This window comes from Podarcis melisellensis, assembly GCF_964234715.1.
Source record: "Podarcis melisellensis genome assembly, chromosome: 8".
Lineage (NCBI taxonomy): Eukaryota > Metazoa > Chordata > Lepidosauria > Squamata > Lacertidae > Podarcis > Podarcis melisellensis.
Window position 1 is genome coordinate 4,677,346 of NC_138540.1, and position 22,410 is coordinate 4,699,755.

Sequence of the window (22,410 nt, forward strand, 5' to 3'; positions counted from 1 at the left end):
GGCGTTTCCTTGCGCTGCTCTGGTTCGCCAGAAGTGGCTTAGTCATGCTGGCCACATGACCTGGAAGCTGTACGCCGGCTCCCTCGGCCAATACAGTGAGATGAGTGCCGCAACCCCAGAGTCGGCCACGGCTGGACCTAATGGTCAGGGATCCCTTTACCTTTATATACATTGGAAGCTACCCAAAGGAGCTAGGGCAACCCAATCAGATGGGCAGGGCATTATTATTATTATTATTATTATTATTAAGTAGGACATCCCTGTTTTCATTGGAGAAATGTTGGAGGGTATGCATTTGCTGGGATCCCCAGGGGAGGAGAGGTCCTGTTGTGCTCAGGTTCTGTTTGCAGGCTTCCCATCTGATTGGGCACTTTAAGAACAGGATGCTGGACTATATGAGCCATTAGTCAGATCCATCAGGCTCTTCTGTGGTCCAACATTCTGGGTCTCTCATTGCTGGGACCTAATAAAACATAGAGAGAGCAGAAGACATATGATTCTTGTCATGATATTTGCAGAGCTGGAGATACATCATTTCTGGTCAATACTGTACAAGCTACACAGCAATCAGAGGGTGTGCTGATGCAGCTCCTTGGAGCAAGGTTAGTCAACGTGGTCCCTCCAGATGCTGTTGGACCTGCAGCCAGCATGCTCAATGGTCAGGGATGATGGGAGATACAGTTCAACAACATCTAGGGGGCATTTGGCTAATCCTGGCTTAGGAAATGTGTGAGAACAGGATTGGCAGTGCACTTCTTTTTAAAAAAACAACAACAACTACAACAACTAAAAACAATCCACTCCAAAAATAATACTTTCACTATGGTCATGATGCATCACATCAAGATTTGGGGACCAGATGATCTGTCAGATCTATTCCAGATTTATGAAACACCTCTCTCTCTCTCTCTCTCTCTCTCACACACACACACACACACACACACACACAGGTTCAGATGCAAGTTATTCTTCATTTGTTTATATAATGGCAGTGTACAACAAGGCAATTAGACATAGAAATGAAAGCAAATTTATGCAAGCCACAATCACTACCTATCAAATTTTTGCAAAGATGGACCCAACTTATTTTCACATTCCTTACGCAGCTGGCAAACACACACGTAAACCCTGTAAACTGCCTGGCATGAAACCACCCAGCCACCACACTAATATGAGTTTGCCAGATAAAAAGCAATTTTAGACAATTTGAAAACATCATCATGCACTGTCGGCATGGTAACACATCTCGCACTTCCCCAGCATCACTCTCAAAAGAGCCAGGGACGTCAGTGATGCAGCAAGAAAGGGAGAGGTGGGTGGTGAATCTCTGCAGAAATCTCTTGGCTTCAGAGAGAGATGTCGAAGTAACAGAAAGCCTCGCAAGGATCTGTAGGGATAATACTGCTACTCCTGGGCAGTTGCAGAGAACTGCTTTTTGAAAGCGAGCATTTTCTGTGCACTGTTTGAAGAGTAAAGTACAGGTGAAAACAGCAGAACTTCGACAAGGGTGCTCAGGTCCTTGAATGAGCAGCCACAAAAGGCAACTGAAAGCTGGGCTTTGCAGTAAACTGCTGTTGCCCATTTATAAAGCCACACTAAGGTCACATTTGTATTTTATTATTTGCTGAAGAGCAGGATAAAAATGCTTCTAACTGACTAAATAAATAATCTAGCATTCTGTTTCCAACACTGGCCAGCCAGATACATCATGGGAAGCTCACAAGGAGGACATGAAAGGAATGGGCAGTCGGACGGGAATCTGACATCTCAGTCAGTAGAGAATGGTACAGTGGTACCTCGGGATGCGAACGAGATCCGTTCCGGAACCCTGTTCGCATCCTGAACAGAATGTAAGATGCGACGGCGTGTCTGTGCGTGTGCAGGTCGCGTTTTGCGGATTCCGCGCATGCGTGTGACGTCATTTTGAGTGTCTGCACATGCGCGAGTGGCAGAACCTGGAAGTAACGTGCTCTGTTACTTCCGGGTTGCCACGGAGCGCAACCCGAAAGCACTCAACCTGAAGCACATTCAACCCGAGGTAAGACTGTACTCTTAATCTCAGAGTCATGGGTTCAAGCCTCACATTGGGCAAAAATATTTCTGCATTGCAGGGGGTTAGACTAGATGTCCCTCATGGTCCCCTTCCCACTCTACAGTATAATGTGATTCTATTATTCTATTATGCTAGAAGCAATGCTTTTGGGGGTTCCAGCTTATCCTTCAAACAGGAGTACAAGGGGCTTGATGCCCAGGGACCCATGGCTGCATTGTTACTTGTTAAACATAAAGCATTTTCAGAAAGGTGAGTCAGATGGCAATATTGATATTTAATATTGATCAGATGGCAAGAATTGGCTCCTGACCTTTTGTGAGCTGAGAATGAGGGTATTGTATTCCCACGCTTTGCAAGGTATTATAAAGCTGCTGTGTTAAACCATTTAACTTCATGGTTCGCCTCAGAAAAAGCAGCTAGATTGGAGGAATAGACACTATCAACACCTCTCAAACATTTTCTGGACCAAAGATGATTGAGCTTCCATTAGCTTTGATCCCTGTCTCAATGTGCTGCATAATATCTGGTGTCCTTATAAATGCAAATTAACCCATTTTGCCTACTGTGAGGATTTCGAACAGTTTCAATATGCACATAGGGAACTTTGTGCAAGGAAGGAAAAACAGCAATTTAAAAGTTGGCTGGCAATAGAATCAGGAAGAAAGTCATAAGCGAGGTGGAGGTGAAGGCCTACGATTGGGGCGTGCTAAACACATCATTCTTTTCTTTAAATAATAAAAAAACCAGGCACTTGGGAGTAAGCCCCCTTGATTTTAACACTATATACATGTAAGGCCAAGGGTTAAGCCAAATACCTATTTATGACAGAAACAGACAGCTAGATTTGGAATGTGTATTCAAAAACCAAAAGTGCTGTAACAGTTGTTCCAATCCTTCTCTGGTGGCTCTTATTTAAATAGTTCTTCCCTGCAATATATTATTAAAATATTGATGGCACCCATAAAAATGAATCTGTGACAGCTTTCCAAGTCACATGTGAATTCTCAAACATATACAGTTTAGTGCAAGCAGTCCCAACAAAAATTTTGATTTGCAGAAACTGTCCAACAATACCTTACTTCCACCAGCAAATAAACTTTCACAACGGTTAAAGAGAAAAGTTAAGGCCTGGTTCAAACAACATTGTTTGGCAGTCATCAAAACACTACTGCACTCCCTCTCCCAACACCATGATCTACAATTCCCTTCCTGTTTTAAGCAACCTGTGGTTTCCCCAATCCGGATATTACAAACTATGGTTTACACTAGGGGCTCCCAAACCTGCAGATCAGCAGTGGTCCATGAGCTTTTATGGAGGTGCTGTGCAGAGCATCTGTAAGTACTCAGCAGCCCAGTCTGCCCACAAGGTGAGCAGGATAGACTAGAAACGGCCAGGGTGAACATGAGACACTTGGAAAAGGTTCCCTGCAATTCAAGTTGTAACACAATATGTAAGAAATAAAAGAGGCAATTAAAAATACAATTAACAGTCATACTGCAACTAGCACAGTGTGTTGCAATTGCTACAACAGGAAGAAGAAAAAAATTCAGTGGTTCACCAAGACCCTCAGCTTATTTAAACTGGATGGGGGGCTGGCAAGGTTTGGAAAGAGATTGGAGCAGGTGAGTTTGAAGTCTGTTCACAACACAACAAGCTATGGCTTGGCCACTATGTCTGAACAGTGCCAAATAGAAACAGAGGCTTCATTCTGCATCCTCCTTCATCCTGCTCCACAGGAAGGAGCACAGCTCAGTGTATAATCGCTGTAACAACAACAACAACAACAACAACCCTATCTTTTATTATTCACTTTTCATCAAATTTATATACTGCCTTTCACCCAAAGATTATGAAGAATTCACAACATAAAAATACAAAACAAGACCACAAAATACATAATAAAAACAAGAACCAAAACAAGCCACTAATCCCCTTCCCGCAAACACATTTAAAATGGTATAGAATGTTAAACAGCCAAAGGCCTGGTTAAAGAGAGACATTTTTGCCTGGTGCCCAAAGATATGCAATGAAGGTGCCAGGCAAGCCTCCCTTGGGACAGCATTCCACAAGTGGGGAGCCACTGCAGAAAAGGCCCTTTCTTGTGTTGCCACCTTCTGGACCTCCCATGGAAGAAAGGTTATGTGACATGCCTACACCACACACTGAAATCCGTTTCAAAAACGATTTATCAACTATCATGGCTCCCATCTAAGAAAAATGGGCACCTGCCAGCTTACCCAAGTTTCAACACACAGCAACAAATTCCAGAGTTTTTTGAAAGGAAAAGGATGCTATTTAAAACAGCTTTCCAACTGGCTTAAATCTTTAATGAACACCTCTCTGTCCCCAAGCTTTAAAAGAGGTTGTGACTCCATAACAGAAGTGATGGAGGACTTGGGAGGACCTCAGTTCATGACTTGGTGAGCCTTTTGCAACTATCAAGACTCAGGTCATCATACAATTGGTGGTGAACCAGGTCTGAATCCCTGCCTGCCAGCCCCCAAGTCACCGGCACAAAACCCACTGAACAATCACATCCTGGACACTTGTGTGAGGTCCACAAAACTGTGGCACAGCCAAGTCTCAGAGAAGGTCTCTAGCTCCCTCTGCCTGCAAGCGACTGTACGCCACACCTCTGGAGTAAGACTTGAGGCAGACTAAACTTTCTCTGCCTCCAAACACCGCTGACTGATTTGAGGGAGGGCAGGAGGAGCCAGAGCCAGAGCATAAACATGTCCAGAGCATGAGGCAACTCTGGAGACAGGACTGAGCGCACCATTAAGGTAAGCTGAGGCGGCCTGCCTCTGGGGGTGGCAGAAGAAGAGCCAGTTGTCAGCAGTTGTGCTCAAAATGTAGGCAGCTGCCTTGTCATGAGTTAGCCCACAGATGCTTCCAGCTCCACTCAATCTACAATGTTAACCCTCTGCTCCCCACCCTGCCATACACTGCCAACACGATAAAAACCCCACCTAACTCCCAAGTGCGGCAATCAGGCTTGGGGACAGGGTGCGGGGAGCTTCCATAGACCCCAATGTGAGCTTTTTTAATTTAAAACTGAAAACAAAACCCTAATTGCCACTCCAGGGGAAGGAGAGAGAGAGAGAAGGAAGGTGAATGGATGGATGGAAGCACGCTGTGTGTGTGTGTGTGTGTGTGTGTGTGTAACACTTGTTAAGTTGTGGGTGAACATATCAAACGACACAGCGATTCTTCAGACAGCTCTTGTTTATTCACAGGCCAGAACAGAACTGGACTGAAGGGTTCAGCCAACCTGCTTATATCGAGTTCAACTACAAAGCAACAGTAACAACCTTCTGCAACTATCCAATCACTGAACGTCACTTTGAATTCCTTATTTGCATATGCAGACCTGAGTGAAACTATCTACAGTTTCCCCCTGCTGGCCCAGGGTGAGAACTTCAATACGTAACACTGAAAGCTGATGATCCTGAAAGCGTTCCCCCACACACACACATTGCCCCCAACAGAATGTGGCCCTTAGCAGGGTGGGGGCATCATTCCCACTCTTCACCCACACTGATCAGCAGCATCCTCTGCTCTCCAGAGTCTCTGGCTTCAATCTTTCCCAGCCTGACCCGGAGATACCAAGGAATGAACCGGAATATTCTGCGCTCACAGCATGTTTCCTGCCACTGAGCTGAGGGTCCCTCCCCACCAAATAATGGAGTTCATTATTTTAACTTTTTTGGGGAGGGGTGGCAGGGATGATGTCATTTAGATTTTCTGCCTCAGGAGCCAAATGCCTTTGGCTGCCTCTGGGCTGGGAAGGAAAAGAGAAGGCAAAGGGAAAGTGAAAAGGAGGGAGGGGAAAAAGAGAAAAAGGGGGAAACAGACACAGAAGCTTCTTGTGCTTGTTGTCGTCACAAGCGAGCTTTTAAAGGCAAGTGTTGACCTGCTCACAGATCTGCTGTGTGGGTGGATTTGGTAATTGAAAATGTAGCATATTTCTGGTGCGTGAGCCGGTGTTCTTAGTAAGTATGGGATGATGTCTTGGCAGTGCTGTGAAATCATGTGCATCATTTCACATACCCTGTTAAACCCAACCACGCTGGCTCCCCCCCCAACCCCCACCTACAGTCGGCAGCCACCGTGTTGAAGGGCAAGTGGTACAGTGGGGAACTGTGCGCTCCTGGACGTCAGAGCAATTCTGAGTCATGCTGAGAGGTGCTGGGGTGGGGGGAGCTCCTCTCCGCAGGTGGGTCGTTTCTAACCCCCCCCCCCAAAAAAAGAACCCTTCTCTGGTGTAAAAGTGTGTCCCCAACTTTGAGATAGGGAAAGTACATGCTTCAGCAAGCAGCATTGGGGGGGGGGACATGCTCAAAGCACATTTTCTGTTGCTCCAGAGGGCCCAATCCAAACCAAAGGATTCAAAGGACAAGAGAGGATATTCTGACTGAACTTTAGGAAGGGATTTCTGGTGATAAGAGCTGTTTAGCAGTGGAATGGAATCCCCTGGGAAAGTGACGGACTCTCCTTCACTGGAGGTTTCCAAACAAATGTTGGATTGCGAACTGTCAGGGATTCTTTAACTGTGATTCTTGCCTTGTAGGAGGCTAGAACAGATGATCAATGGGATCCCTTCCAATTCTACAGTTCTGTGATTCTATGGAAAAATGGCAGCCTTAGCAGGAAGACCAGGCATGGCAAATCTGCAGGAGGAGGAAGAGGAGCAGGAGGAGGAATTGTATTTGTTTGTCACTTTTCTTACAAAGGTAACTCAAAGCAACTTACTTTAAAAGCAATTTAAAACCATAAAAACCTATAGACACCACCAGTATAAAAATAATGGGAAAACGCAGCTAAACTGTGGAGGTTCCTCCATTGCAGGAGGTTGGACTAGATAAACCTTTGTGTCCCTTCCATCTCCAATTCTATAAATCTATGAAAAATACAAGACTACATGTCCCACCTCACCAAAAGCAGCCACAATGTCCCTCAGATTAAGGGACAAAAGTCCAAGGGGAAAGAAAAGTATTTGTCTGGCAGCTAAAACTATATGGAGATGGCAACAGGCATCATTCCCTGCCTGGAGAGAGCATTTCACAAACGGGGCTACCACCATAAAGGCTTGCTCTTCTGTTGCCATCCTCTGAACCTTCCATGGATGGAGCACACAAATGTGGGTAAGGGGTCCCACAGGCCCGGTTGTGCTACAGTGTTGGGCTGCTGCTTCCTCCCTGGATTACAAGCACTGGGACAAAGCCTCCCAACGATCTGCACAGGTGCTGTGGCACACACTAGAGTGGCCACACTCTTGGGGGACTTGACTTGTGGGCACATGCAAGTCAAATTTCAACTAAAGTACCAATGTGGGTGACGGCCACCAATGCGGATGGCTTTAAAAGAAGATCAGACAAATGGATGGAGGGCAAGACCATCAATGGCGACTAGCAATGAGCATGTTCTTTCTCCAGTGTCAGAGGCAGCATGCTTCTAATTACCAGGGACTGGGAAACACAGGTGGAGAGGGCACTGCAGTTGCATTCAGGCCCTGCTTGCAGGTTTCACATAATGGGCTTGGTAGCTGGCTGGCTGGCTGGCATTGTTGAATGGTTTCTTTAAATGTAAAAGTTCATCATTGTTCCACTTGATGCGTATGTCTTTAAGGGGCCAGAGCAAGGGCCAGAGCAAGATAACGAGACCCAGCTTTACAGCTGTGAAACATAGCAGGTGCTGCTGAGTTTCATTGATTAAGGTGTGTCAGCATTTGGATGTAGTATATAAGGAGCAGCACCTAGCTCTCCATTACGCTGGGGGATGGGTTGGTTCTGGTTTGTTGTTAATGTATTTAGTGTATAAGGAGTTTTTGTTTTTGTAATTAAAACCTTGTTTGAGTTATTTTTGAGTCCCTTTTTTTTAATGCATGGTCTCCCCAGCAAGCTCTCTGCAGCGCTACTATACTGTAAATAGCCAACAGGCATATGTATGTATGTAAGAGTAACAGCTGTTTGACAGTGGAATTTGCTGCCAAGGAGTGTGGTGGAGTCTCCTTCTTTGGAGGTCTTTAAGCAGAGGCTTGACAACCATATGTCAGGAGTGCTCTGATGGTGTTTCCTGCTTGGCAGGGGGTTGGACTCAATGGCCCTTGTGGTCTCTTCCAACTCTATGGTTCTATGTATTTATGTATGTATGTATGTCTATACCACCTTTTCCTCCAAGAAGCTCAAGATGATTTATATGGTTTCCCCCCCCCCCATCTTGTACCCACAACAATCCTGTGAGGTAGCTTAGACTGAAAGATGGTGACTGGCCCAAGGTCACCCAGTGAGCTTCATGGCCAAGAGGGGATCTGAACCCTGGTCTTCCAAGTCATGGTCAACCATTACACCACACCAGCTGTCCAAATGAGAGAGCTGCAATTTGCCTTCTCTGGGGCTTGAATTCAGGACCTTCAGATTATAGGACTGACACAGTGTCTGCTGTGCTAAAAAGGCTTCTGGCTGGCCGCTGTGGAAACAGGGTGTTGAACTAGATGGGTCCTTTTGGACTGGTCCCGCTGCTAGGCTCTTCTAGTGTCCTCAGGTGGGTAGCACGTGGCATAACGTGTAAAGGTGGCCCTAGGCGTTTCAGTGCCTTCCTCCCTCTCTCCTCCCAAGTAGGTAAACGTTGTGAGTCAGAAGTTCCTGCCTGTGCTTCTTTGCTCTGGCTGCACAAATGCAACATGCAAAAATTGGAAAATTAGTCACTAACTGACAGGAAGACCAGCACCAGTGGCTTACAAGACAAAAAAGCACCAACAGAGGAATTTCCTTTCTCTGAGAAGCAGAACTACATAATGCAGAAGTGTCACAAGGGGTTTTAAATTTAGTTTCAAGTCACCCTTTCACAGAAATTCTCTCTCCACATGCCTCCTACTTCTAGCATAGAAGAACAGAGCAACAACAGCACTGTCTCAGTTTTCATAGGTCAGGGAATAAGGGGGAAACCCCCACAGAACATACGCAGGTGGTAAGTATGGCAGATACTCCTCCAACCTCAGAAGGCTAAAAGGGAGGCAATTCTTGGCTGCAAGGCCAGTGTGTGGGCAAGGAACCCTTAACCACAACCTGCACACACACACACACACACACACACACACAAACAAACAAACAAAACCCTCACTGCTTCAAAAACATTAGGCCCAATTCCCTGCTGTGGTTTACTGACCAGACAATTGGTATATGCCTGCCAGTGCACCAGCAACTGCAGACACACCCACCAACTCTCTGCCAACCCAGGGGCAGTGGCGTAGCGTGGGGGGTGCAGGGGGGGCCAGCCGCACCATCTGGGGGGTAGGGTTAGGGGACGCAACATCTGGGGGGTAGGGTTAGGGGCGCAAATCCACGGGTTAGGGGGCGCAAATTACTTGCCTTGCCCCGGGTGCTGACAACCCATGCTACGCCACTGCCCGGGGGGAGCAACTTTCAGATTTATGGGATGTACTTCATTTTTTACTAGAACCTCAAGATTCAAATGCAAGAGACATACATTTGGAATGAAAAGAATTTTGAACCCAGCGATTTGCTCTGAGAAGCAGAACTAAATACAAATTCAGTCCTGATTCAGAACTTAATAAGAGCCAGCAGCCCATCTCTCTAGCATCTTGTTTTCAGAGCGGCCAGCCAGATGACAGGTTATCCCCCAGCTTTCTTCATCACAACAATATAATTTTGGAGTTGGAAGTCATTTTGTTGTTGGCATTATTAAATAACTGGATGTCAGAAAAGTCAGAAATCTTGGCCTATCTGCTGCAACTCACCCAGAGATCTATCAGTAAATCCTTATGTATCTTAAGGTTATCTGCCAAGCCCTGCCCTACACAAACAAAACCATCTCCCTCGCACTCTAGCCTCCCAAATGGGCAGCGCCAACCACCAGTTGACAGTTTCTGTCATCATGACAACTAGATGGAACTTTCTACTTTGTAGAATGAAGGCACACAACCACGGTAAGGAAGGAGTCATGCTAGCACATGGTTGCAGAATGACCCAAACCAATCAGCCAAGTCCCTTGACTGCAGATTACATCAATTGAAACCTCACTTTTTCACATATATTTGCATCCAAAGTGGTATGCATCAAAGTAAACAGTGGCAATCGCATATGTAATTAAAACAAGATAATGTTTAAAAAGATATAACAAGCAATCCTACTGCAGTGGTACCTTGATTTAAGAACAGTCCAGTTTAAGAACAACTTGGTTTACAAACTCTGCAAAACCAGAAATAGTGTCTTGGTTTGAGAACTTTACCTCGGTCTATGAACGGAATCCAAATGGTGGAAGGTCACCAGCAGTGGGAGGCCTCATTAGGGAAAGCATGCCTCAGTTTAGGAACCGTTTTGGCTTAAGAACGGACTTCCGGAATGGATTAAGTTCGTAAACCGAGGTACCACTGTATTACAAACAGAATACTATTGCAACTAACAACAGAAGGGGAGGCAGGCTTTCAAGTCCACCTAAAAGGAGGAAAAGAGGGGGCCCAGCTGATCTCTCCAGGGGGACCCCTACTAAGTTTTGGCATTGCCACTCATAAAAGGTCCTACACCTCATAGCTGCTGCAGGACTCCCAATGCCAATCTCACGGCTTAGGCAAAGAAGACACTTAAAATTGACTTGACCCCAGGCCATTAAAACCATCAGCACTTTAAAAATGAGCCCAGAAGTAATGTACGGAAGTTGATAAAATAAGATTGGCATTACAGTGGTACCTCGGTTCTCGAATGGCTTCGTTGTTGAACAAATCGACTCCTGAACACTGAAAACCCGGAAGTAAGTGTTCTGGTTATTGAATGTTTTTCGGAAGCCAAACATCCAAAGCAGTTTCCACTTGAGTGCAGGTAGCTCCTGTAGCCAATCAGAAGCTGTGCCTTGGTTTTCAAACAGTTTCTGGAGTTGAACGGACTTCTGGAACAGATTAAGTTCAAGAACCAAGGTACCACTGCATATCCATTTGCTAGGTTCCCAATAGCATTCTGGACCCATATTTTGAGCCAACTGAAGTTCCTAAACAGTCTTTAACAGCAGCCCCAAACAGTGCAGCCTCATGCAGACACAACCACACTTCAACATGCACCATTCTTCTGTGCATGGTGACCACAAAACTTTCTTTCTCTCCCTCTCTTAAAAGATCAAAGAAGTTGCTTTTTAGAATATGCAAATGATCAAGTTAAGGTGCTCCATTCATTCACTCTCTCTCTCATTCTCTCTCTCTCCAACATGCCTGGTTGGGTCTCGAACACATCTACTCTTGTCTAAAAGAATTGAGGATTCACTTGCCTAGGCTCTTGTCTTCAAGAGAAAACAGAAGTCTATAGGAATGTGCCTGGACCTGGAAGGGTTAAGCCACTATCACTCAGTGGCAAATATCCCCTTTTCGAGGCTCAAGAGGATGGTGGCTGTCCAGATTCCAGCACACTTGGAGGAGGCTGAATAATGGGATACGTTTCAATCTGACTGCAGTGGGACCTGGCTCGTTCTTCATGCCTTCTCCCCAGCTTTTGATACCACTGACCTCAGTATAATGGAGCAGCTCAAGGAGAAGGGGGTTGGGGGCACTGTACTTCAGAAAATAGTGAAGGGGGCACTGTCCAATGCAGCTGATGGGAGTTGTCATGTGGTGTCCCACAGGCTTTTATCTTGCCTATCATGTTATTAACATCTATATGAAACCTCTGGGAGCTATCATCAGGAGATATGGAGTGAGGTGTCACAGATATGTAGATGATACCCATCTCTGTTCCATCTGAATCAGGAGAGGTGCCTGAGATGCTAGACAGGTGTTTGGAGGCAATGATGGGCTGGACGTGGGCAAAAACTTTGAGGCTGAATCCTGAAGAGACACAGATGTTATGTGCTCCAAGTTCTCAAATCCAGGAGATGGAAGATGGCCTGTTCTGGATGGGGTTACACTCCCCCAGAAGGAACAGGTTCATAGCTTGGGGGTACTCCTGTTCCAACATTGTCACTGGAGCCTACAAATGTGTATTTGCAGCGGCAGCTGTTTCGTCAGCTACAGCCCCTTTGGGACTGAGATGCCTTGGCCATAGTACTCCATGCTTTGATGACTTCCAGACTAGACTATTGCAATGTGCTTTATGGGAGGTTGCCCTCAAAGATGGCTTGGAAACTTCAACTGGTTCAAAACACAGTGGTCAGTTAAGTGGCTGGGGTTGCCTCCTATAGCCTCGATCTAAAACAGCCGCATTGGCTGCCAGTTGATTTCAGGGCCCATTCAAAGTGCTTATGCTCAAGTCTAAAGCCCAAAGTGACTTTGGCTCCAAATAGCTGGAAAGCTGCCTCCTTCCCTGCAGATTTCTCTAGGGCACGGGTGTCAAACACAAGGCCCGCAGGCCGAATCCGGCCCGCCAGACCTCGTCATGTGGCCCATGTAGCCGCCGCCGGCCACCAGCCTTCACCTTTTATTCTCGCTTTTTTTTTTTTTGACACAAGAAAGCCGCCTGTTCAGCGCATGCGCGGCAGCCTACAAGCCAGAGAACGTCTGCCCTCTAGCGGCGCCGGCCGTTCTACACAGGAAACCTCCACTTTACATGCATTCAGGAAACCTCCACTTGTTTTTATATTGAGTGCATGCCATCCTGTGACGTGGCAGATCCAACGGCTGCCTGAACCCTTCTCTCCTGTACTGTAAGTCCTACAGATACAACCGGCCCTTTGAGGGTGACCAAACTGCTGAAGCGGCCCCCGATGAATTTGAGTTTGACACCCCTGCTCTAGGGTGTTAAGCACAGCAGAGGAGGCCCACATAGTAGTTCTACCTCCTTCAAAGTTTGGGGGTAGTATTTTCTATGGCAGCCTCTGCTGTGGAATTCACTCTGCACAGAGATGCCTCTGGTACCTTCATCATATGACTTTTGGTGAATGCTGAAGACACATCGCTTTACCTTGACATCTGAGATAACAAATGTAACAAATGTAATAATAATAATAATAATAATAATAATAATAATAATAATAATTACAAGAAGAGCCAGATGCTGAAGGTGGACGAGGTGTTACCTCTTAACCTTCCATGAAGAGAAATTAACAATCACTAACAACCTGCTCTGTTGGGCAAGGAGCAGTATTAGAAACTCGGAAGTATAAGGCGAAAGATTTATACGATCTGAAGAGAAACCAGAGTCTTCAGACTTGGAGAAATTTTGAAAGACGTCCCGAAATATCTTTTGGATCTTAGTTTTAACTACGGAGATTTGGTTGCCCTGTCGAGGAGGAATAAAATCATCTCTAGGTGGGAGTTTCCCCGAGATCTACTCTTCAGTCTCAAAGAAAGGAAAATAAAAATAAGATCAGTAGAAGACAAAGTAAAGTGTATGTATAAATACGAAGAAGACTTGCAGAAGGGACTTGGAAAAGAGTTAAGAGCCTCAGACAGAAGATTACCAAGTTGATGGACTATATGGAATTGGCCGAAATGACTGGCAGAATCCGAGACCAGGGAGAAGAGACGGTGGAAGAAGATTGGAAAAAGTTTAAAGACTATTTATGGAAATATTGTAAAATTAATGAGTGTTAGAAACATGTTGGAATGAAGTTATACGGCTTTAGTAGAAATGTTAGAAGGAATTAAGTACAAATAGATTATTGGAGTATTAAAGGGAAAATAAGGTTAAAATATGTTAAGACAATTATATGACAGAACATAGAGGAAGATGGAAAGGAATTGCAATTAATAGAAGTGGAATACAAAAAGGGAGGTGTGAGGAGGTCGCTAAACAAGTGAATGTAAGATATGATATTGAAATGGTATGATGTGTGTTTTAAACTGTTTTTGCTTTGCTTTGTTTAGTTTATTGTGTTAATGTCGTGTTGTGTATTGTTTATACATTGTATTGTATTGTTTTTTCTTTTTTCTTTTTTTTTCTTTCCTTTTTTCTTTTTTGTAATGTTTAAAAGTAATAAATATTATTTTTTTAAAAAAGAAACTCAGAAGTATAAACTAATCACCAAATGACACCTTAAACCCAGGTTACGGTCGCCGCAACAGAATGTCTAGGTGCCATTTTTTCACCAATGAAGTTTCTTCTTCTTCTTCGTTTCATTTATATCCTGCTTTATATTTTAAAGCAAAAATCTCAAAGCCATTTACAACATGTTGAAATATAATATAAAATAAAATAATCCAGATTAAAACAAATTCAAGCTTCAAGGAAAATATTTCAGATCCTTCTCTGAGTTACATTTTGCTTTCCCCATATTTATTTATTTACTTAATTCATATAGCTGCCCCATAGCAGAGGTACTCCAGGAAGCCAGTGTGGAGTGGTGGTTAGAGTGTTGGACCTGGGAGATCAGGGTTCAAATCCCCACTCAGTCATGAAACTCACTGGGTGACCCTGAGCCAGTCACAGCCTCTTAACCTACCTCACTGGGTTGTTGTGGGGATTAACTGAGGAAGGGAGTAAACTACGTACTCCTTGGAGAAAAAGGTGAGATATAAATGCAATAAATAAGTTATTCTGCTTACTTGCTTAAGGAAGCTGGAAGGACCTGCCAGATGGAGATGTCAGTCTGCAACCTGGCATCCAGAAATCTCCATGTGGTCACAAAATGCACCTGACTAATTTCTAACACTGGAACCGCGGGCTCCTTCACATGGAAAAAAGTGAACAGAAAAGAGTCTTGTGCAAATTACAACTTCCCATGGCCGCATCTCAACATTGAATCACATGCAAAGCAGCCACAGAGCAATGACCTCCAGCATGTGCTACCATACTATCCAGTAAAATCAACGTTGAAAGTGCATTGCCTTCATTTAGAAGTGGCGTTGTGCAGCAGCGTAGTTTGCTTTTGCTGCTTCTACAGTTTCCCTGATAAGAGGAAGCAGCTTAAAGTCTTCCACCCACATGAGTTGCTATTATGTCATGGTACTAGCAATTCATGACACACCTCCCATCTGGCTGAACATCATGTGTCTAATTGCTAACCATGATGTAACAACTACCGTATTTTTTGCCCTATAGGACGCACCGGCCCATAGGATGCACCTAGTTTTTTGGGGGGGAAATCAAGGGGGGGGAATTATTTCCCCCCCAGGTTTGCGCAGCCATTCCCAAGCTAGAAGAGGGAGACGGAGCGCTCCCTCTTCTGCCTTCAGGGACAGCCTCTCTAGCCTCCGTGGGGCAGCGGCTTGCCCCGCTGTCCCCCGAGCTTGTGGGGCTGGCGGGGAGGAGAAGCAAGCTTGCTTCTCCCCCCCGCCAGCCTCCAGATCAGGTCCAGGAATAGCGGGGTGGCGGCGCTGCGCCTCCCCGCTGTCCCCCGAGCTTTTGGGCTGCAGGCTGCTGCCCGCAAGCCTTGCGAGCCCGCAGAACCTCCCGCCGGGCTTGCAAGACTTGCGGATAGCTTTCTGAAGACTGGAGAGCGAGAGGGGTCGGTGCGCACTGATCCCTCTCGCTCTCCAGGCTTCAGCGAAAGCCTGCATTCACCCCATAGGACGCACACACATTTCCCCTTCATTTTTGGAGGGGGAAAAGTGCATCCTATAGGGCGAAAAATACAGTACCTTTATATGGACAGAATCCCTTATTAATAAACATTCGCTTGCAGGAAGGGCAGCAGATGGTTTCAAGGTACAGTGGTACCTCAGGTTAAGAACTTAATTAATTCTGGAGGTCCATTCTTAACCTGAAACTGTTCTTAACCTGAGGTACCACTTTAGCTAATGGGGCCTCCCGCTGTTGCCGCACCGCCGCCGCGTGATTTCTGTTCTCATCCTGAAGCAAAGTTCTTAACCCGAGGTACTATTTCTGGGTTAGCTGAGTCTGTAACCTGAAGCGTCTGTAACCCGAGGTGCCACTGTACCCAGCTATGAGCTACAGTATCCAGACTGAAGTGCAGGCAGCTGCTCTCTAGAAGCTCCCACCACTCACTTTGGCAGTAAGAAAGCAAGCATAGCTCCCTTGGTAGAGCATGAGACTCCTAAGCTCAGTGTCGTGAGTTCAACTCCCACATTAGCCAAAAGACTCCTACATTGCAGGGGGCTAGACTATATGACCCTTACGGTCTCTTCCAACCCTACCATTCTATCATTCTTAGAGGCTTTCCCAAGAGGGTCTTGGCCCAACTATACAGTACAAGCAACCATTTCAAGACACATGTTTTTAGAGAGACTGACAAGGCAGAACACAGTAAGAGGAGTGCACCCCATGATGAACCCTCAAAATGGCACGCAGCTGTGGCTCTTCCAACTATGTTCTATAGTCAACCACAATTCTAGTTTGCTCACCCTTTTGCAGACCACCACCATATAGCAGTTAGGTGGGGACACTGTTCAACAAGTGCCTTGGTCCAAATGCATCCCACCCAGGAATCAAATTCTGGTCCATTCAGTTTTGTTCATTCCCCTTCCATTCTTTGAACACAGTCACTTGCAGAAGAGGCTAGCAGCCACTTCTTTTTAAACATTAAAAGTTTACACTGAAAAGTGGGCTGTCTCTCAGGTTACTCCTAAGAAACCTCTCGCTCTTCAGCCACTGCCCTATGCTATCCCTCACTGTAGTTTCACAGAGCATCTGAAAGTACGCAAGGAACCCACAGGTGGCCCCAGATCCACACTTCTGCCAGTGCCACAGTGGGAGCTGAGCCACATCTCACAGATCATGTGCAACTGGGCACAATCCAAGAGTGCACATCCTCCCAGACTGAGCAGTGCCAAGGAAACCCGGCAACAGAAGGAATCCCTTCAAACAAAGATCTAAGAAAACATCTAAGAAGAGGAACACTTACCTCTCTCATGCACCCCAGTTTCTTTTTCTTCAGGGCTTCACATTTCCTCATCTTGCAGACCTGGTGGCTGGTTCTTCGATTCACACAATGGGTGCAAGTCCCACAGTTTTCCTTCCTTAAGCAAGGTGTGCAGAGCCCACAGCGCTTTCGTTTCTTCCGGGACTGGGAGGCAGAGTCCACACCAATGCAGCCCTCATTCTGCACTGTTGTTGGGAAGCCACCGCTGGCTGTGCTCAGCATCTCACTACAGGCCCCCTCCAGGGTGCTGCTAAGTGGCGGCGCAAAACAGATATTTTTCATGACTTTGCACTGGCAGAGAACGGCAATGGAGCCAGCTTTGGGTGATGCCCTGGCATGAAGCTGTTCTTCTGAACAAAGATCTTAAAAACACCTTGGTGAATAATTTGGGTTACCTAATGAGTCCAACTCGCTCCAACAACCAAAAAGATATACTATTCTCCTTGCTGTACTTCATCTACATTTCTTTCCCGATATTCTCTCTCTTCTCAGGGTGCTACACCCCCAAATGGTGGGATCTTTAGGACAACAGAGGTCAGAGGTGCTCTGAATATGGACCATCCTGGAGAGAAAAGCACTTTGGACAGGGTGAGTATCCAGAGAGAGTTCAGTTCGAGCCTCCACACCTGGTGGTCCAAAGGCACACTTCCTCAACAAAGTATTCTAAAGAGGAATGGGGGGGGAGCGGGGGCCATTACTCACAGCACCCCCTCCATATGCACATCAAGGTTGGAGACACACGTCAGCCCAAGCTCATTCCACATCGAACTGGTGGCAACACAGCACTCTTGGGTTTCCAAGACAGCAATTTTTTAAAAAAAGTGTCGTTTTTGATTTGTTTTGAGGAGAAGGAAGCTCTTCCCTGGGAACGCCCTTTAAAAACTTTAGAAACGCGACCCTACCCCACCCCCACGCGAGATCCCGGCGGGAATCCACTCCCTGGTGGAAGGACCTTCCTCCTGGAGCCTCGCAGGCAAAGCTTGGGAGAACTTTCCTCCCTCCTCCTTTTGCTTTCTAAAAGACTCTCATTCCGCCCGAGAGAAGAGGGGGTTGTGTTTGGGGCAGGCTAGTCTCTCGGCTGGTCGAGCCCCCAGAAGGCGCTTCCAAACGCCGCCCCCGCCCAAGACACAAAGGAGCCCTTGATTACCACCAGCACCAGCCGCCGCCTCCTCCTGGGAAGGGGAACCGCTAGGATCGGGCCCGTTGGGGCGGGGGGGGGGAGGCCGGGAGCCCCCGCCTGCAGCTCGCTCGGCGGGGCGGCGGAGGGAAGCGTCTTGCAGCGGCGGAGCAGGAGGAAGCGCACGTTGCTGCTGCTGCTGCTGCTTCTTTGTTCTGGAGGTGCCTCTCCCCCCCCCCCGCGGTTGCTGGGCGGGGGCTGGGCCGGGCCGGGGGGAGCAGCGAGCGGCCTGCTGCCGGCGCGGGGCTGACTCAGCGCCGCCCGCCCGCCCGCCCGCGCCCTGCCAGCCAGACTCGGGGCGCGCGGCACTGGCGGCGGGGCGAGCGCTGCTCCGGACCGGCCGCGCCTCGGGCTCGCCAAGTTGCAGCTCCTCCGTGACCCGCTCCTGCCCACCGGGGTCCCCTCGGCGGCGCGGAAGAAGGGGCCCGGCCGCGCGCTTGTGGGAAGGAGCTCCGGGCGAGGCAGCGGGAGGGCCGGGGTCCCCTGGGTGCAGCCGCGTGGCCCCAGCCCGGCCCCGCGGCGCCTTCACACGAGACGCTTTCCAGCCCCTCTGGCGGGGTGAGGGAAGGGCGGCAGAGGAGGAAAGGAAGCCCGAGGACCCTCGACGGGCATTTGAAAAACTTGCTCGCGCTCCGGAAAGTGGCAGCGCTCTAGAAATGCCTCAGCTTCTTGAAGAGCCGAGCCTGTTCCCGCATGAGCCATTCACACGTGCACCCACCAGCGCCCTTATTTGGGCATGAGCGCGAAGGGATTCCGCTCCCGCCCAACCAAGCCCACCTTGGAAAGGGGCAAAGGGCCGCAGCTTTCAGGGGCTTTTTAAAGGGGGAAGGAGTGAAAGTGTGGCGGTGCTGGGCCACTCCAGCCGTCCAGGAGGGGCTCGAGTGATTAAACTTCATGCACGACAGAATAGTAGCATCATATCAGGGGGGAAAGGTGTAACCTGGCCACTATATTATTTTTATGTGTCTGAAATTTTTGAGGGTTGGAAGAGCATCCGTTCAATTACAGGTCTCCCCCACCACCACCTGCAGATTAAAGTGGTACCGTCCAATCACACCATGACCATCTCAGCGTCAAGTGGACTGGATGGGTCTTTGGGCTGATCCAGCAGACTCTTCTTGGGTTTTTATGCTAGGTTAGGGCAGTGTTTCTAACCAGGCCTATGCGCCCTTTCCCAATGAAGGGGGGCGGGAGCATGGCTGTTTCCAAAAATACATGCAATGTAAGTGAAAAATCAAGAAAAATAAAATTCAAAAGTTTTGCTCAGAAGAGGAGATTGTGTGTTACATGATCTGCACATCACCCTGGGCATAGCCAGGATTTACCCCCAGCTACGCCCACACACAGCGCCACAGGTCCACTGTAGTTCAGTATTATCTCATAAAATAAGTGCCTGATGTGCTCTGGTCCATGGGGTCATGAAAAGTCGGACACGACTCAACGACTAAACAACAACAAGCAGTACAGCAGTTCGTCACACACTTTGCAGTTAAATCAGTTGCATCTTGATTTGTGCTGCTCCGTGGGGCTTGCCAGTGAGTAGGAGGGTGAGGATCGTAGCAATGTTCTTGTCATCTGGCAAGACTGCAAAGAATATGACCTTGCCCCTCAGATCTATGGGATGCACACTCAACACACTCAATTTTTATCAAGGAAAATGATTTTTTTGTTTTCTTGGAGAAGTGCTACACTCACCAGTTCTCCTCCCCTCCACACACACACACCAAGCACATATAGAAGAGATGGGAAAAGCAGCAGAGGGAAAGATAGGAGAGGCAGAACTTCTACTACCGTATTTTTCGCTCTATAAGACGCACCAGACCACAAGACGCACCTAGTTTTTGGAGGAGGAAAACAAGAAAAAAAATATTCTGAATCTCAGAAGCCAGAACAGCAAGAGGGATCGCTGCACAGTGAAAGCAGCAATCCCTCTTGCTGTTCTGGCTTCAGCGATAGCTGCGCAGCCTGCATTCGCTCCATAAGACGCACACACATTTCCCCTTACTTTTTAGGAGGGAAAAAATGAGCATTATAGAGCAAAAAATATGGTAATACCTTACTCCCTTTTTGCTTTGCTCACTAAACTCCCCATATGGGACAGCTGCATATTCTTGCACTGCAGGGGGTTGGACCAGATGGTCCTCAGGATCCCTTCCAACTATGATTCTATGAACCCTGGCATTTCATTGTTTCCTCCTAAAGCATTTTTATACCCATGTCCCCCATACCCATATCAAAATGGCTGGCTCCATCTTTGCCCACATCCGGAGCTACTAGTTGACCACCTTGTTCTCCTGACAAAGCTGCAATTCCCAGAGTTCCCTCGGGACAATTAAACCACTGTGGGACTTGTAGCTCAGCGAGGGAAACACAGGTCTCAGCACCCTTAACTACAACTCCCAGAGGAATCAAGCCTCATGAGGAATGGTTGAGGGAGTTGGAAATGTTAGTCTTGAAAAGGGGACTGAGATGATAGGATAGCTGCCTTCAAATATATAAAGGGCCGTCTCACAGAAGATGGAGTAAGCATGTTTTTGCCTGCTCCAGAGGGGGGAGGAACCAAACCAATGGATTTGAATCATAGGAAAGTAGATTCTGACCCAGGCTTCCTCAACCTCGGCCCTCCAGATGTTTTTGGCCTACAACTCCCATGATCCCTGGTTAGCAGGACCAGTGGTCAGGGATGGTGGGAATTGTAGTCTCAAAACATCTGGAGGGCCAAGGTTGAGGAAGCCTGATCTGACCCAATACAGTGGTACATTGGGTTAAGAACTTGGGTTACGAATTTAATTGTAACCTGAAACATCTGTAACCCGAGGTACCACTGTACTGGGATGTGGTGGACGCTAGAGGTTTTTAAGCAGAGCTTAGATGGCCATATGTCAAGGATGCTTTAGCTATGATTCTTGCATGCAGGGGGCTGGACACTCAGGGTCCCTTCCAACTAGCGGCATAGTGTGTGTGGTGGTGCCTGGGGCAGGAGGGTGGCTGTGCACCCAGGGGGAGCACTCATGAAGGGTGAATGAAGCCCATGCCCAGCCCACACCGCTGCCGACCCCCTGCCAAGCGAGGCTGTGCTGCATCCCTGCCTGCCCCCAGGCCTTGGAGGGTACAGCAGGCATGCGTCCAAAGGGTGCATTCATGCTGCCCCGAGATGCAGCAAAGCTGCATGCGGTCACAACAGGCATGTGCCCTGAACAGGAAGGGAGCATGTCTGTTGCATCCTCCTCAGGCAGCCCTGCAGCCTCGCAAAGCAGGGCACGGCTGGCAGAGCACCATGAGTGCGCTACTTGGGAGCATGCCTGTTGCGCTTGCCAAGGGCTGCAGGTGGACAGCGGCACTGCAGCATGCGGCTGGCAGGGCAGCAAGGAATAAAATGGGCCCACCCCCAAAAAAATGTGCCTGGGGCAACTGCTCCTCTAGCCTCCCCACACGACGCTACTGCATCCAACTCTGCAATTCTATGATTCTTGGGGGAAGCCATGTCTGTTAAAAGTGTTTTGATAGTGCTTTAAATGTCTGGTGTGGACGTAGTCCTAGTCTTACCCAAACAGGTCCCTCCAGAGCTGTCCATGAGTCTGTTCCTTCCTTTTTAACATACTGTATAAAGCATGTATAAAGGGACACAGGTGGCGCTGTGGTCTAAACCACAGAGCTTCTTGGGCTTGCCAATCAGAAGGACGGCGGTTCAAATCTCCGTGACAGGATGAGCTCGGTCCCTGCTCCTGCCAACCTAGCAGTCGAAAAGCACATCAAAGTGCAAGTAGATAAATAGGTACCACTCCAGCAGGAAGGTAAACGGTGTTTCCGTGCACTACTCTGGTTTCACCAGAGTCATGCTGGCCACATGACATGGAAAAACTGTCTGCAGACAAACGCCGGCTCCCTTGGCCTGAAAGCAAGATAAGCAGCGCAACCCCAGAGTCATTTGTGACTGGACTTAACTGTCAGGGGTCCTTTACCTTTACCTTTACAAAGCAAAAGTCACCAGCAACAAAACCAATGCCACCTGGATGCCCTTTCGGTGCTTTCAGCTCTTTGGTCAGCTTTCCCATCAAGGCATGAGGTTGGACACACCTTTGGAGCTTGCACCTGTAATGTAAGGTAAAGGTAAAGGTACCCCTGCCCGTACGGGCCAGTCTTGACAGACTCTAGGGTTGTGTGCTCATCTCACTCTAGAGGCCGGGAGCCAGTGCTGTCCGCAGACATTTCCAGGTCACGTGGCCAGCGTGACGAAGCTGCTCTGGCGAACCGGCACCAGAGCAGCACACGGAACGCTGTTTACCTTCCTGCTATAAAGCGGTACCTATTTATCTACTTGCACTTAAGGGTGCTTTCAAACTGCTAGGTGGGAAGGAGCTGGGACCGAACGACGGGAGCTCACCCCGCCACGGGGATTCGAACCGCCAACCATGCGAT

General features: G+C 47.7%; 1 protein-coding gene across 2 annotated transcripts in view; it reads right to left on the reverse strand.

The window, feature by feature from the left end:
• The window catches only part of TET3 (tet methylcytosine dioxygenase 3), a 104,507-nt gene extending 86,381 nt beyond the window's left edge, over positions 1-18,126 (reverse strand). For both annotated transcript variants that reach the window (XM_081921251.1, XM_081921250.1), the window contains exon 1: positions 16,797-18,126. In XM_081921251.1, coding sequence (XP_081777377.1) covers positions 16,797-17,096 — 300 coding nt within the window. In that variant the 5' untranslated portion in view covers positions 17,097-18,126. The remainder of the gene's footprint in view (positions 1-16,796) is intronic.
• Positions 18,127-22,410: the final 4,284 nt, after the last annotated feature.